This window comes from Vulpes lagopus, chromosome 3 (genome assembly GCF_018345385.1).
Source record: "Vulpes lagopus strain Blue_001 chromosome 3, ASM1834538v1, whole genome shotgun sequence".
Classification (NCBI taxonomy): Eukaryota; Metazoa; Chordata; class Mammalia; order Carnivora; family Canidae; genus Vulpes; species Vulpes lagopus.
The window spans coordinates 107,573,866-107,590,448 of NC_054826.1; the positions used below are offsets into that span (position 1 = coordinate 107,573,866).

The 16,583-nt window shown below is 42.4% G+C and overlaps 1 protein-coding gene across 2 annotated transcripts in view; it reads left to right on the forward strand.

Annotated features, from left to right (window-relative positions):
- The window catches only part of XPO6 (exportin 6), a 103,051-nt gene that overhangs the window by 63,192 nt on the left and 23,276 nt on the right, over nt 1-16,583 (forward strand). The window contains exons 10-12 of one of the 2 annotated variants that reach the window (XM_041748196.1): nt 8,503-8,611; nt 10,303-10,395; nt 11,639-11,708. In XM_041748196.1, the coding sequence (XP_041604130.1) occupies nt 8,503-8,611; nt 10,303-10,395; nt 11,639-11,708 (272 nt within the window). The remainder of the gene's footprint in view (nt 1-8,502; nt 8,612-10,302; nt 10,396-11,638; nt 11,709-16,583) is intronic. The other variant, XM_041748197.1, reaches the window with a different exon arrangement.

Here is a 16,583-nt window from a genome sequence, read left to right on the forward strand (position 1 = left end):
GGAGCCTGCTTCTCCCTCTGCCTATGTCTCTTCCTCTCTCTCTCTCTCTGTGACTATCATAAATAAAAATTAAAAAAAATAAAAAAAATAAAAAAAAAATAATCCATTGGGGATAGAGGGAAAAGCAGGTTGGTTATGTGTTGATAATTGATGTTGACCTGTATTGATGCTAACTTGGGGTTTATTATATTCTTGCTCTTTTGGTATGTGTTTGAAAATTTCTTAAAGTAATAAAGGCTTGTTGTGAAAAATAAGTATTTTAAAAACTAGGAAAAGATAAAAATATAAAGTAGTTATCCATAATCCCACAGTACAGCGATAACTACTTTGTACTTTTTATTGTATTTTTTAAAAACAAAATGGGGGGCAGCCTGGGTGGCTCAGCGGTTTAGTGCCACCTTCAGCCCAGGGCGTGATCCTGGAGACCCTGAATTGAGTCCCACATCGGGCTCCCAACATGGAGTCTGCTTCTCCCTCTGCCTGTGTTTCTGCCTCTCTCTCTCTCTCTCTCTCTCTCTCTCTGTCTCTCTCATGAATAAATAAAATCTTGAAAAAACAAAAAACAAAATGGGGAATGTTTCTTCCCCTCCATGTGTTTCTCAGGTCATTTTTCTTACTTGCAGGCAGAAGGTGTATTTCCTGTATATTATAGTTAATTCATTTCAGAAATGAAATAATGAGCTAATGTATCTAGAATGCTTGGCACATTATGAATGTTTGCTCAGTAAATGGCATCAGTGGTTGGTGGTGGAGACAGTGAACACCCCTTCCCCAAAAATATGCCAAATGGAGATGGTGAGGCAAATCCCTGTTTGGGAAGAGGTTGGACTGACCCTCTTAAAACGCTTTGTATTGCTGAGGTTTTATGAGTTTTAAACATTCTAAACAGATTATTTGCATTCCAAGTTTAAAATTTGCACTTTTGTTCCCAAAACATTATTTTTGTGATTGCAGAATAGCTTATAAGTTGCTATGGTAATGGGTCAAATGTGCTTTATGGGTAGTATACTCCTGTATCTGAAACTTCATTACATAACAGTAGATCCTGTTTTTGGTGAATTTGCCAGCTATAAGTAATTGTGTTTTTGAATGAGATTCTTCAAAGAAAAGGTATTTCTGCCCTATTCTCTATTTTGTATGCTGAACAGTTGTGTCCTTTAGTTCTGGGACTGTGCCTGATTTTGCTATATTTAGTGGTAGATATTCTTTCACATCTCCCAGGCTTGTTGGAAGAATAAACTGAGGAAATGATTAATATGCAAATGCTTTTTAAAGCACAGTACAAATGTGTTTTAGGTGTGGAGAATATGGTTTCATTGAGAAAGTATGCGCTGGCAGATTATTAGTATTAAATATACACTTGTACACATTATTGTACCAACAGAAGAAGCAGTGGTTTAGAATTTAAATTCCTTTGCTGCTTCATGGGAGCAGTATTACTTTTGGTCAAGTTATATGCTGATCACATTTCCTGTTGCAAAATACGCATGCTGATATCTCTTGCAGGATGGTTAGAATTCAAGGAAATCTTGTATATAAACTGCCTGGCACAGTATTTACCCTGTTTAAAGCACTCAGTCATTGGTCACAGTGATGCCCACAACTGTGATAATAAGTAACAGGAGATGTTGCTGCCCTTTGACTGCCAATGACTGTGGAGTTAAGTGATTGGGCCTTCTACCTGCACATGTTGACCTGCCTGCCCAAGTGTCTATCATCTGATGTCACAGTTGTCAGGGGCGATGACTGACCACTTTAAACTCTAGGAGTTTTTCTCATTGATCGTTTGATCATCATTCTAAATGAGACTTTCTAATTTTTTATGACTTTTTATTTTATTTTTATTTTTATTTATTTATTTATTTTTTAAAAGATTTTATTTATTCATAGAGACAGAGAGAGAGAGAGAGAGAGAGAGAGAGAGAGAGGCAGAGAGAGGCAGAGACACAGGCAGAGGGAGGATAAGCAGGCATCATACAGAGAGCCCAACATGGGACCCGATCCAGGGTCTCCAGGATCACGCCCTGAGCTGCAGGCAGCACGAAACTGCTGCACCACCGGGGCTGCCCTGACTTTGTTTTTTAAAGTATATACACTTAGAATACTTTTATGCCCTTGAAAAAACAAAACAAAAGCCCCAAACCTTCAAAGCTGGTCTGTGGGGTTTTTTTTTTTTTAAACCATTGAATAGTAACCATCACCCTGGGAACTGGAAACTGTTGATCAGACATTGCCTAGGGTCTAGGGTTGCAGGCTGCAAAGAAGGGTGTATAAGGTAGTCCCCTGAGGGGCACAAAGAAAATAGTTGAATTTTAATGTCTACATTTTTCCTGTCACCTCTTACACTATATATTTATGCTGATGTATGCTCAGTTCCTTAAATGAAAGTTTTGAAATGTGGCAACCACTCTTCTAGGTTCTAAGAGACCCTAATATGTCAGAGATGTATTGTTCTGCAGAGGTAGCTGATAAGGAGTGCTGGCTACTGGTAATGACCCACTCATTTTAATAAAGCTCATAAATGTGATCAAATGTTTTTCAGCCGACAAAATTCATCTGAAAGAAGTTGAGGTGCTTTTGGAATCACATTTGTGGCCAGAATTTTAGAAGCAACTGATCTTGCAGGAATTAGTCAAGAATGTTTTCTTGGTGTCTTAAATGGGAAACGTAGGTGTGGTTAAGTGACAGAGGCAGCACTCAGTTCCTGTCCCTTGTGGTTTATAGGTTTTGCATCATTCATCACAACAAAGTGGTGTAGGCATTGTAGGCTATAAATTTAGAAGCACAAATGTACATGGATTTATTTTTGGGCCTAGGAGCATTGGAGCTGTGCATGTTCTTTATTCAGTGAGAATGCTCCAGAGTTTCTTAATCAGAGCTGCTGGGGACTTGCATCCCACTGTCAGAGGAATGTGTTCAGTAACATTGCCAGCTGAACAAAGCTGCTGCTGGAGTTCATTGTCCAGATTGACCATTTTCAGGTGGTGGTTTGAGAAGACCTGAAGTTCAGGCTCCTTTTCCTCTGCTGTACTCTGGGGAGGGTTGTGCCTACTTACAAGCTGTTGAGAAAAGGAAGTGAACCAGTACATGTTTGGTACCTTGGCTGACAGTAGGTGTTTTGTGAATAAGTTCTGGTTTTCTTCTGTTCTCTCTCCCTCACTCCCTTCTCTGCTTGTCACTGTGAAAGCAGCCACCTGTGTAGAAACTTATTTTTACAGGAAGATGAGGAAACCTGAAGGGAGTTAAGCAACCTAAAGTTATTGAGTCATGTCCTGTTAGCCCCTTTGTCATGAGAGTACTGGCAAGTACTAGCCACAGACCATCCAGGGATTCCGGGTGACACTGGGTTGGACTGTAAACAACTGTGGGTGAGCGTGAGAAAACCTGCTGCCCTTTCTTTCTGGGTGGGTTTTTCTGCTTAACGAAAAGGAAGTGCCATTACAGCACGTGGCATTTTGATAACAGTTAATATAAGGTGTTAACTAGTTAACTAGGTTTGTGTCAGGGCTCTAGTAGATTTCTGGGTCCTGTGAGGAAAAATCCATGCTGTTGATGGCCCCAGACAGCCAATGAGTAGAGTCTCGGTTATTTCTTTGAGTTGAGAATTGGTCCAGGGTTCTGCTCCAGTCCTTTGTAGTCACCTGATTTGGACTTTTGTCTGTTTCTTGCCTGTGCATTTATTCATTTTTTTGCTCATTTGTACTTTGACTCATCATTTGTTTACTGAACACCTACTATGTAGTTGCCCCTCCATGTACAGCTTTTTTTTTTAACTCGTTGCCCCTCCATGTACAGCTTTTTTTTTTAACTCAGACGTTAGAGTGCTTTGGGATCATATTTGTGGCTCAAGGCACACAGATCTGTGGGTTTATTTCCATTGCATGTTTAAGCATGTAATGCTACAAATTTCCCTCTGAGCACTGCTTTAGCTGTGTCTACCAGATTGTCATTTGTTCTATTTTCCTTTGTTTGCTGAAGAGATTTTCTGATTTCTCTTGGGCTCATCTCTTTGTTTAACTTCCAAATATTTGATTTCCCATCTATCTTATTACTATTTTCTAGTTACCGTGATCTGCAAACATAGTTTGTATGATTTCAGTTTTTTTCAACTTGCTAAGGTTTGTTTTATGACTTAGTTTTCTTGGTGATTGTCCATACTGCACTTGACAAGAGTGTGTATTCTGCTGTTGTTGGGTGAGGTATTCTGTAGATGTCGGTTAGGTCAGGTTGGCGGGTGGCATTCTGTGTGTCCTCTGTCATGTTCTGTCAGCAGGAGAGAGGCAGGTTCTCTGGGTATAATTCTGGGTTTACGATGTCTTCTTTCAGCCCTATTATTTTTGCTTCATTTATTCGGAGACTCTGTTAGTTTCATACAAATTTAGTTTCCCTTTTCAATTTTTTGTTGTTTGATGATACCTCTGAGTGTTGTAGAGGTCACTCTGGTATTATAGTATATCTGCTTTTCACATTCACATTTCACTACTGCGAGTGTATGGGGAAACCTTACCACCACATAGATCCTTTGCCCTCCCTTCTTTGTATTGAGGTTGCCGTGTTTTACATCTATATTCATGGAAAACATCATCAATGTTTTACTTTTGCTTTTATCCATCATTAATATTTTTAAAGATCTTAAGAGGAGCAAATACTAGAGAAATGATATTTACCCAAATACTTGCCAATTCTCTTGCTTTTGTCCTTCATTCTTGAGGTTCCAGGTATCTTTCTCGTGGTCATTTACCTTCTGTGTTAATCAGCTCAGGCTGCCATAACAAAATACCACTGGCCGTTTTATAGGCCTTATCTCCAAAGTTAAATGGGGGTTAAGGCTTCAACATAAATATTTTGAGTAGACCCAATTCAGTCCCTAGCACCTTCTATCTGAAAAGCCTTATGGAGGATAGTTGTAATAGCTGCCTTAAAAGTCTTTAGTAATTCCAGTGTGCCATCATCTTGAAATCGGCTTCTGTTGGTTGTTTTTCCCTTGATAAATGGTCAGTGCCTCCACATTCTTTGTATGTTGACTCATATTCTGGGTCCTTTTACCTGTTTATCCTACCAGCCTCAGGCATGACTTCCATCTCCAAAGTCACCTTGTGGTTAGAAATGGATGCGGCGGGATCCCTGGGTGGCGCAGCGGTTTAGTGCCTGCCTTTGGCCCAGGGCGCGATCCTGGAGACCCGGGATCGAATCCCACGTCGGGCTCCCGGTGCATGGAGCCTGCTTCTCCATCTGCCTATGTCTCTGCCTCTCTCTCTCTCTCTGTATGTGACTATCATAAATAATAATAAAAAAAAATTAAAAAAAAAAAAAAGAAATGGATGCTGCATTTACAGACCCCATACCCACAATTCTGATTCAGGTAGCAGGAATGAGAAAGGGAGAAATTGGACAAAAGATGCTCTGAAAGAGGCTCGGCCTAATGACTTCTCTTAGTTATATCCTCAACCACTGCCATCTACAGGGGAGGCTGGGAAATGGTAATCTTCCAGTTGGCCTCAGTGCCTGGTTGTCTAACTGAAAGAGAAAGGAAGAAAGGGTATTGGGTAGGTCACCAGAGTCTGTTACACCCATACAGTCTCCCCGCCTTCATCAAACACTTTGGGGGAGCAGTTACTATCTAAGTGTGCTTTAGCCTGGTTCCTAGTTGGGTATAATTTTTTATGTGATAATTTCCGCCCCCCCCAGCTAGAGTTGCTAACTGCCAGTAGGGTTTTAGGTCTGATTTAGGGTTATCCTATGCATACAAAGTTTTTAAATTCCCTTTTAGCAAGGTAATTTGTAGATGACAAGTTTCATCTGCCCTTTAGTCTGAAGTAGATTTTCTTTCCTAGAAAAATTGTGAAAATGCATTGGTCCATCATAGCAATTTATAGCATAAAACTTCTATAACTTTAGGAATTTTTTGTCTGAGCAAATGGCAAATATAAGCTCCAGGCTTAAGTGTTTGATCTTAACTTTCTCTGAAGTCTACTGAAATAGGATTTTGAGACTATTGGCAATTTTTCCTTTAGGTACTATTTTTTTTTTTTTAAGATTTTATTTATTCATGAGACACACACACACACACACAGAAGAGACACAGGCAGAGGGAGAAGCAGGTTCTATGCAGGTAGCCTGACGCAGGACTTGATCCTGGGTCTCCAGGATCATGCCCCGGGCTGAAGGTGGCGCTAAACTGCTGAGCCACCTGGGCTGCCCAGATACTGCCTATTTTATTAGTGATTTTCGCTGCCAGCATTTGTTTCTGGGGCATGTTCAGTTACCCATCTAGCCTAGGTTGTTAAATCATTTGCAAACGCTGAGTGGGAGAGGTGGTCAATGTTTCTTAGTGAAAAAATGTGCTCTTACACTCCCCAAACTCTGCAATGTGACAGTTCAGGAGGATCCTAATGGAGTTTTTAGACTGTCTTTAACGAGTCCCATTACAGGAGTTGTAACTTAGACTAGATGGTGTATTTGACCTTGGCTAAAATAGCTTTGGCTAGCTTGTCCTGGTACTCACCTGCATTGGATTAGATGGTTTATTAGGTAGGGTCCTGTCAGGAAAATGGAAACCAGACTTAATTATTTTAAGAATTCAGCGTAGGAAATTACCAGTTTCACTGGTGTTGGAGGATTGGAAGAGCTAGAAGGAAACACCGAGATAAGGCAGATGAAAACTACAGGAAGCAGCCCCACTCGAAGGGTTGAGGGTACAAAGAAAGAGGTGGAGTTTTTAAAATCTAGATCAGAGGGATAGGCCTCATGCAGCCAGAGCTCAGGTCTCCGAGGAGAGGGTAGCACCCAGCTGCCACAGGAGCTCAGATGAAGGGCCCCATGGAGCTGATATTCAGAGGAGGGAGTGCAAGCTGGTATCTGCTGGTACCTCTGAGAGGGCATGAGGCTGGTTCTAGGAATGGAGAAGTGGAAAGTGGAACCATTTATTACCGCCAGGTCATGGTTGACTGAAGCAGTTGTGCCAGAACAGGGAGCCCACAGGAGGATTGGTGTGCCTGTGCCTCCTCTACCTCTGGGTCTTCCTGCAGTGCCCCTGCTGCAGAACCTCCAGGCAGAGAAGTGTGCTCTGTGCACTCTCAGCCCCCAGCATCCCTAGGTATGCGGTAGATCGGTGCTGAGTGCCTGGCATGGGTGCCCAGCTTTATGAGTGGGAGTAGTCTCTGAACCTACCTTAGAAATGTTTCAGGACAGATAGGCAGCTGGTTTGTTCTTGAAAATTAGTGGTTTGTTGGTCCTTGTGGTGCAGTTGCTGCATATAACTTGGTGTCTTCTGAGGTGGGTTCTTACCATATGTGGGAAATATCCAGGCCTGGGGCTTTAAATGTTTCTTTGAGGAGTTCTTAGATATAGGTCAAAGGGCAGGGTTTCCCCAGACTTTTTCCATTTCTTACTTTAGGTTTTAAGTGTTCTGAAAAATTGACTGAAGGTAAGGTTTTGGGGAGTGGGTGGAGCAGGCTCAAAGATCATTGGTGGTTTATGTGGAGAGCATGGAATGTTGAATTCTGGAGCCCCAACCTCAAATCACCTAGCTTGGTGACCTCAGGCAGTTTACTTAACTTTTATTAATTCTGATTTCCTCATCAGAAGAACACCAGTAGTGACACCTACCTCTCACAGGTATTAAAAGGATTGAATTATTGAATTGAATCGTATATTGAATTAGTATAAGTTGATGCTTGTATATAATTACCTGTAATCCCCAGAGCAAACCATTGAGAAAATAACCCACAAATGCATGGTGAAAGAAATGACAAGAGAATGAAAACGGCACACTAGGAATTATCGGTATACAAAAGAAGGTGGTCATAGAGGAACAGAACAAAAGCTATGACTTGGAGGAAATAGGTAGCACAGTAGCAGAAGTCCCTCCTTTTCAGTAATGACATTAAACGTGAAGAATTAACTTCTCTGGTTTAAAAAGCAGTGGTTGTCAGAATAGATTAAAAAAACATGTTCCAACTACATACTGTCTATAGTAAGACTCCAGTTTCAAAGACGCAAATAGGTTGAAAGTAAAATCTGTTCCATGCAGGCAGTAACCAAAAGAGATTCAGGCTATGCTAATATCAGGTTGAACAGACTTTAAAATATGAGTAGCTGCTGGCAGGGCAGGGTGGGGGGTGGGTGGCTCAGTCGGTTAAGCATCCAACTCTTGATCTCAGCTCAGGTCTTATCTCAGGGGTGTGAGATGGAGCTCTGCATTGGGCTTCATGCGGAACATATAGTCTACTTTAAAAACAAAAAAGTGGCTGCCAGGGAAAAGGAAGGATATCATCTAATGATAAAAGGTTAGTCCATCAAGAAGGTGCCGGAACGTAGTGAAATGAATAACTACCCCTGCTACCATTGCACTTAGCCCACAAACTAAATCTAGTTAACATGCTGTTTGTATGTGATAATCCAACAGGGATGCTGTTCTTTCTCATAGTGCAGGAGACCCTTTCAAAATCCTAGGCTAAAAGCCTGCTGTCACCTGATGTTGAATTTCTCCCTGCCACATAGGTACGAAGATGCTCTAGTCCTCTTGCTCACGGAGGTGTTGAATCGAATCCAGTTCAGATACAATCAGGCCCAGTTGGAGGAGCTGGATGACGAGACTTTGGATGACGATGTAAGCGGCATGTCCTAATCAACCTTAGTCATTGTCGTGTTTTGGTGTGAGTCCAAATGGAGACTTGGAACCTGTAAGCTCTCTGCTCTGGAGCCAAAGTAGCCTTACAGTTTGAGTTGTGCATATGAAGGTTACAGATGACCTTGAATGGTGTGGGGCTTAGGGATGCTGACCACCTGCAGTTAAAAATCTGAATATAACTTTAGACTCTCACACAACTGCTAACAGCCTAATTATTCACTGGAAGGCTTATCAACCAACGGTCACTTAATCTGTATTTTGTATGTTATATGTATTATATATGCTCTATTCTTACAGTGAACTAAGCTAGACAAAAGAAAATGTTATTAAAATCATAAGAGAAAATAAATTTCCAGTATTGTACTGTTTAGTAAAAAATCCCATATAACTGGACAGTTCACACCCCTGTTGTTCAAGGGTCAGCTGTATATCCTAGGCATCCTTTTGGGTTAATTATAAAAGTAAGTTGACAGGCATTTTTACCTGTATGAACTAGAGATATAAGCCGAGAAACCATATGCACAATAAGGAGAGATTTAGTAAGGGCTGTGCCCTCCTCTCGTTCCCCTGCCTCGAACCCACACCTCTGCTCCCCATTCTGGGGAACAAACAAAAGTCAGGTGGATGCAGGTGGAAATAAAGAACAACTTAAATGGTAAGCCTAGAATGGTAGGAAGTCTCTCTTGAGTATGTTTTGTAAATCAGTGTCTTAAAATCAATCTTGAATTTATTGATGCTGGTGTGCCCATCGTGGATAAAGAAAACATGTTGAAGGACATAATTCTTATGATCCTTTTTCTTAACCACCATGCACTGTAGAATTTTCAAAATAACAGTGACAGTGGCATGGTTGAGACCTTAAGGGTGGCCATGTTTGGGTTAGAAGGAGCCTTATACTTGAAACCCAAAGGCCTTAGGCCCAAAGGAGATAGACGTGTAGGCCTTCAGTATCTCTGAGCCTTAATCTCCTCTCCCAAAAGGAGAGGAATGTGTCTTGACTAGCCTGTGCTGACAGTTATATGATGGTAGCTTATAGAAGGATTGGCTACATGCCTGGCACATTGTCGGTGCTTGGTAAATGTGAGCTTCACTTCTTGTTAACCGTATGATTTAGTACAGTGCTTCTCGTATTTGAGCATGGTTAAAAATCACTGGGACAGCTTGTTAAATAGACTTTGCTTTGGAGCTGGGGACCACAGAATTTGCATTACCTATAAGCCCACAGGAGAAGCTGGTGCCGCCCAGTCTGTGGACCATACTTTGAGTGGCATTGATATAGTCCGTATACTGATTAGGAAGGTAGTGATGGACTATCTCAGAAGTTAAGGAATGAGTGACCACTTCCTATAGCTAGGACGTCAGAAAGGAGGCTTGAGCACTTCACAGGGGCTTTTTTAAATCTCCATATTCCTGTGACCGTAAAAGAAGAATTAGATCATTCTTTGTGGATTCTGTGCTGAGGGCATAACTTTTTATGAATTCATTGGATTGAAAAAAAAAAATACTCTAGATTGATCTTTTTAAAGTACTAAATAACCCAGTGCCATCATATGCCATTTCTTTAAGATCTTATGTCTGAGAGTGGACTTGAGGTTGTGGATAAATGGGCAGGGGAGATGACAGGACTCTGTCTTTCTGGGAGAGCTGATCCTTTTGTGTTTCCCCCGCAGCAGCAGACAGAGTGGCAGCGGTACTTACGCCAGAGCTTGGAGGTAGTGGCCAAAGTGATGGAGCTCCTTCCCACACACGCCTTCTCAACACTGGTAACTCACCACTTGGAGGGGAATGAAGAGCCTGTTTTTTTTCCCCCTGAACATGTAGCATGAGTAGTAAGCTTTATTGCTCATGGGTATTTAAAAAATAAATAAATAAAAATAAATCTATACACACGCACACACACACATTTTATATGTGTGTGTCTGTATATATATATATATATATATATGTGTATATGTGTGTGTGTATATATATACATATATATATATATATATATATATGAAAGAGAAAAATAATTACCATAACCGACCCTCAAGTTTAACAAGTTAACATTTCCCCCCAAATATTTTAAATCAGCTTTTGGAAGCACTGTTTTTCTTTCCTAAACTCTTGGATGTAATAGGAATTTTCCTAATGCCTTCATGCCTGTGTCAGTAACTCACAAATGGCCAGGCCACGTAGAAGACTTACTTAAAAGATAGCATTGCTGGAAAGTGAGCCTTTGTAAAGCTCATTGCTAGCACTCTGCCTATATTTATGTGCTAGAATCTTAGTCATAAGGACTGCTTTCATTCACTAAGTGGTGCTTGTTATTTGAGGAGATTTCACTAAGCCCAGCTCTTCTTCAAGGGCAAGATGATTTGGGGGGCTTGTGTTCTCTAGGAGAAAGTGCTGTTGTGTTTTGCCAGCTGCCTTTCATAGGGGCCTGTCACATTAAAGTCTGATCTTTATCTTAATATTGAGTTAGCAGCTTTAGAAAGAAAATACAGCTTTGGTTATGAGGGTCCTGTCTGCTAAATGAGTAGGGGAATCTGACTTCCAAAAAATTTGGCCTGTCTTTTCATTTTGCCATGCACTTTAATAAGGCATATCTGGTAGTTCTTTCCAGAATAGAGTTTCCTTTGGAATTCAAAGGAGATAAATAGAACCTGTCTCTGAGCTATAGAAGGTATAGATCATTTGGGGTTTGATGTCCTCTTTTAGGAACATTGCAGTTATGACAGCCATACCCAGCATCCACTGCTTCACTTAGTTAAAGAGCATTGAACTGATATGTTGTTTTCTTTTTTATTCCAAACATTAATTGGTGTGAATTGTAGAAATTGTTGAGAGCAGGGCACCAAATGGAGACACTTCTGCTTAGCTGCCTGTGGAGGTTCCCAGAGAAAAGTTTCTTTTATCTGATGCCCCCCCCCCATAGATGATTGTAATGTTTTAATGTTAAAATGCTATTAAAATTTGCATTTATGTTTTTTTTTTTTTTTTTAATCTTTGTTTCTTTGTTTTCAGTTCCCAGTTCTTCAGGACAATTTAGAAGTTTATCTGGGGTTACAGCAGTTTATAGTTACTTCAGGGTCAGGTAAACTGGTTTTTATTTTCTAATTTAACCAACATTAAGAAAAATACTGGGCTGATATTTAATTACTGCTGTCTTTGCTGTTGGAACATGATTTCTCTGCTGTTACCTCCCCACCAGAATAGAGTTTCCTTTGGAATTGAAGGGAGGGAAGCTATCTCTCCCCACTTCTACATAGGGAAAGCTTTTTTAAAGAATCATGGTCAAAAGGAGCTGTGGGGGGAGGTAAAAGATGAGGTTTTGACAGTGTGTTCTGAAGAGATGGGGGAGGCGCTAGTTTGGAGCAGAGAGAGGGGGGACTTTGAAAAACCCCCCAGCAATTAGAATATTTCCTTATGTCTTTTAAACCAGCAAGTACCCTAGGGAAAAATAGCCTTGGGCTTCTGTGCTTTGTGCTCTTTGCTCCCTGGTGTTCAGAAGCAGGAGGACCCAGTGGCTCTGGAGGAGGCACATGCTTCCAGCTTGTAACTCTCCTCTTGTAGATGGCCCATGGGAGGCCTGGTCATGGCTGGGTTGAAGGACTTAGGGTGACCTTTTGTAGGCTTTGCCTGCTTGCTGTTTAGGCTCTGCATTTTGGGGTTATTTTGTTGATAACAATAACAGCTTCCGTTTGGAGAATGTGCGCTACCTGCCTGGCACTGTGTAGTATTGGTCTATGTTCTCCTTAACTCTTTTGGCTGTCCTGGAGCTTAGAGGGCTGATACCACCGACTCCTGTTTTGTGGAAGAGGAAATTGATGTCTAGAGATGTTCATTTTTCCCAGGATGGTGTAAGAGGGAAGGATTGAAGAGTTGAATTAACTCAAATCTGACAACAATTTTGCTAGCTGCAAACACGGGAAACTTAATCATTGCACTTCCAGATACACCTGTGCTCACCCCACTGCCCAGCCAGCCACCCCCCACCCCCCCCCCAAAATCTCTGGTGACCATGTCCTACTGCTCTGCCTCACAATGTCTCCCCTCTGGGAGTTGTGCCTGGCATTGGCCTCCAGTCCCTCTGTTGTGTAACTGTTGTCTCAGCCTGGCACACAGCCGCCGTGGGTACAGACAATCTCCTGGACGAGCTTGTTATTCATGGCAGAGCCTCCATAAGAGGCTCTTTTGGAGGCTGCCCTTCTTAGTGGCCTGTGACGCTTGTTTCCATGACTCTGTTAGCTTCTAAATAATCCACTGGGCCCCAGGAGGTTGATGGGACTTGGCATGCCCCAAAGTTTGTAGATAGGCTAAGAACAACTTAAAAAGAACTTTAAAATACCACTTTTCAAAGCAAACATGCATGTAAAATATTCTGTCAACATGAATGAAAATCATTTGACTGTGTACCAGTGCCACACATGTTTCCAGCATCCATTCTTGGAAAAAATTGTGCCCTGGTGGTCTCTCCCTCAGGGCCACTCATCAAATTAGAATGTACTCAGCATCCTCATTACATTATTCTTGATCTTTAAAAAAGTGGAGCAAACACCCCTCTTCCCCTGCATTGACCCCTATGTTCCTTTTCGGGATTGTAGCTGCCTTCTTTATGTTACATTGAGTCTGTCTTCAGGCAAAAATCTGAGTGATTCTTAAATCCTTTTTCTGAGAGGTAACTGGTAACTTAGAATTTCTCATCCGAGAAGGATAAGCTGATTTATTTTTCCCTACATGAAATATCATATACCTGGTTCTCATTGAGAGCCATTTACTGGCAATTTCACAGTGTACTTGGTATTTCCAGATCGTTTATAAATCTTATCCCTAACGCTGACCTTGGTGCATACTCCAGGGGCAAATCCTCTCAGGCCAAAGAAATATTTCCCATTTTGAAACAAGCTCTCTTATCCATGGCAAAGCATTCCCCATCCCTTGTTGGCTCCAAAGCCAAGTTTCCAATGCAAAGCCTACTAAAAAGATGGAAACTCTGAATACATTTTGTTCTCTGGTTCCCATGGTCATTCACCTTCTCAGATAAGCTCTGTGTTGTAATGGCAGCCTTACTGCCTCATAACAAACTGTGGTGTCTTCCTCTTGACAGGGTGCCCCTGACATTAACATGTACTGCTTCTCACCAGCCTGTAATTCTTGGGTCTCCCCTGGAGCCCGTGTAGACTGGAGTCTTACTGCTTACCACTGCTGGTCTTCTACCTCCATGTCTCTGATTAGGTCCAAGGCAAGACATATTGTCGCTGTGGCATCTCAGTGGCTACACATCTCTTCCCCTGGGAGGTCACATTTTGCTCCCGTTGTTGATTGTTCTCACCGTCTGTGGGTTGAGAAGTCCTGTCTTTGGTTGTTGTGTGTCTTACATTCTTTGTTCTGCTGGGGTTTATATACGACCTACTTGTTTTCTCAGAGTGAAATTCCTCAAATGCCGATTTTTACACCCCTACTTCCCCACTCCCCAACAGAGAGAAGAGTGAGTTATATTTCACATTAAAATGTTTTTTTTTCACCAGGGCAGTGATTTGCCAGGGAGCTGTCCTTTGGACGTGGTTATATTTCACATTAAAATGTTTTTTTTTTCACCAGGGCAGTGATTTGCCAGGGAGCTGTCCTTTGGACGTGGTAAAGGGTGCATCTCGACAGCTTCAGGGTGATTTCGCTTTATGGGAGAGAGAACTTCAGTGTGGCCATGATATTTTCTCTCTCAAAAACCTCTGTGTAGCAGTAATTCCCCTCTGAGGGTTCCTCTTTGCAGATAATTCTTTGCTATTAGAGGGCCATCTAAGCCTTCACCAAATAGAATAAGATGTGGGTGGTTTGGAACAGTTTTCTCAGTGGGAACTCAGGCCTGCCCCTTGAGTTGAGGTGATTGCTTGCAGTGTTTTGTGCTACTGGTAGTATGAGGGTTCTAGGCCAGGGGGTGGCAACTTTGATTTGTGGTACTTCCTGTGCACTTGTCTGCCTTGCAGCTGCAGTTTGCATTAATGTGAACCTTCCATGGCACATGTGTATTCAGTTTAATTATATGGAATTGCAGTTTTGGTTGGTCATAAATGGTTAAACATCAGCAATTTCTTATGGTTCAGACTAATAGTTTAAAATCACAGTAATCCCAAGCTGTTTTTTTATTCTAAGTACTGCTCTTTGTTTAACAAATTCAGGTGGGTTTTAGGGGAACGGGTCAGGATGTCAAGGATTCTCAGCAGAGGGTGACATGGGAAATGAAGGGACCCAGGGGTGTATTTCAGCCAAGAGGAGAATCTTCTTCACCTCTCCCCAAGACTGCCATATGTCAGTCAGCAGGCTTAGGCTTGTTTTGTATTCCCTCAAGGGGTGGGACCAGGTATGATAATAAGGAATTGGCAGGTGTGGGGTTCGAATGGGGGACACTTTTCCCCTCATTGTTTCTGACCAAGCTGTTTAAAGATGGAAGACTCCCTGGAGAGGCATCGGGAACAGACCGATGAACAGAACAGAACATCGGGGCAGTTCTGGGAGGAGGCCCTGCCTCAGGTGTATTCATGTGGATGCAGGCACAAGGGGACAGGCCTGCTTGGGATGACTTAATGACTATTAGGAACTGTACTCCAGTGGAAACCTACTTTAGGGTGGTATCTTGCTTTGGTTTTTAAAAGAGAAACAGAATGTTCCCCTTCATGTTTATTTATTTATTTTTCAAAAAAGATTTATTTATTTATTTATTCATGAGAGACAGAGAGAGAGAGAGAGGCAGAGACACAGGCAGAGGGGAGAAGCAGGCTCCACGCAGGAAGCCCAATGTGGGACTCATCCCGAGTCTCCAGGGTCATGCCCTGGGCTGAAGGCAGGCACTAAACCGTATTGCCTTGGGGAAGGAGGGCTGGCCTTGTCTCTTCGGCCTCTACTACCCCACATCCAGTTCCAGGGTAGAGTTTTCTTTTTCTTTTTTTTTTTCAGGGTAGAGTTTTCTTAAAGCTTTATTTCTACAGCCTTAAACTTTGTTGGTATGCAAAGGAAGAACACATTTTAGTTTACCCTGGGAATCAGTTACTTAGCTGTAACCTGAAAATCCTAGACATTCAGAAGGTACATAATTGTGGTGCTTTTGTTAGCCGGGAGAGGAGGAGAGGCAGTGTTCTCTGCACGTGACCGAGAATACTTCCTGGTTCTGTCTGTTCCCTGGGTTCATCTGGCTGGCCATGTGGGGTAGCCAACCTCTTGTGCTGACTGGAGGAGCTGGCTTGCTCTCCTCGACGCCCACCCCCGGGCCTGGGCAGTGCTGCCTACAAGCTGAGAATCCTAGTTGTTTACTGCTCCGAGGTGCTGCTCCCAGTGCAGGGTGGAGGGTGGAGGAACAGGTGATTTGGGAGGCAAGCAAAAGCCAGCCTTTGTCACTGGCTCTGTCTCTGAAAGGTCCTTCCTTGAGTTGCCCCTTCCTTTTGTTCTCCTGATCCTCAGGATGTGACCCACACTATTATCCAGACTCCTGTCCGCCTCTGAGGGCTCTTGGAAGTCAGTGTAGGATCTGAGGCATCAAACTTGCTACTTCCCAGCACTTTCTTAGGTGTTCGGCCTTGCTATTCGCATTTCCACAGGTGTTGCTTATCCATAGTCAGGTTTAAATAATCAAGGGAACATTCCCAAGGGCAGTATGAGGAACTCCAGCACACCCTCCGCCCCAGACTCCCTGTCCTGCTCTAGTTTGCTCTGTGTTCTGTGGTATCTAATTCATTCATTCAGTGTGGCCACCTATTCTAGACCCGGCACTGGGCTGGATACTGACCTCAGCTCTTCACAGGGAAGAAGTTCATAGTCCATGAGGGGACTTGGAGATCCTTGATTTATTCCCATAAGCACATGAGGCGTCCTGGAAGGGAAGGCAGGGAGGGAGGAAAGTGTACATTCCTTCTGTTGTGTAGTGCAAAGGGAAGGCCTCCCAGAAGAGATAGTGCTTATGTGAGTGTGGAAAATGTGT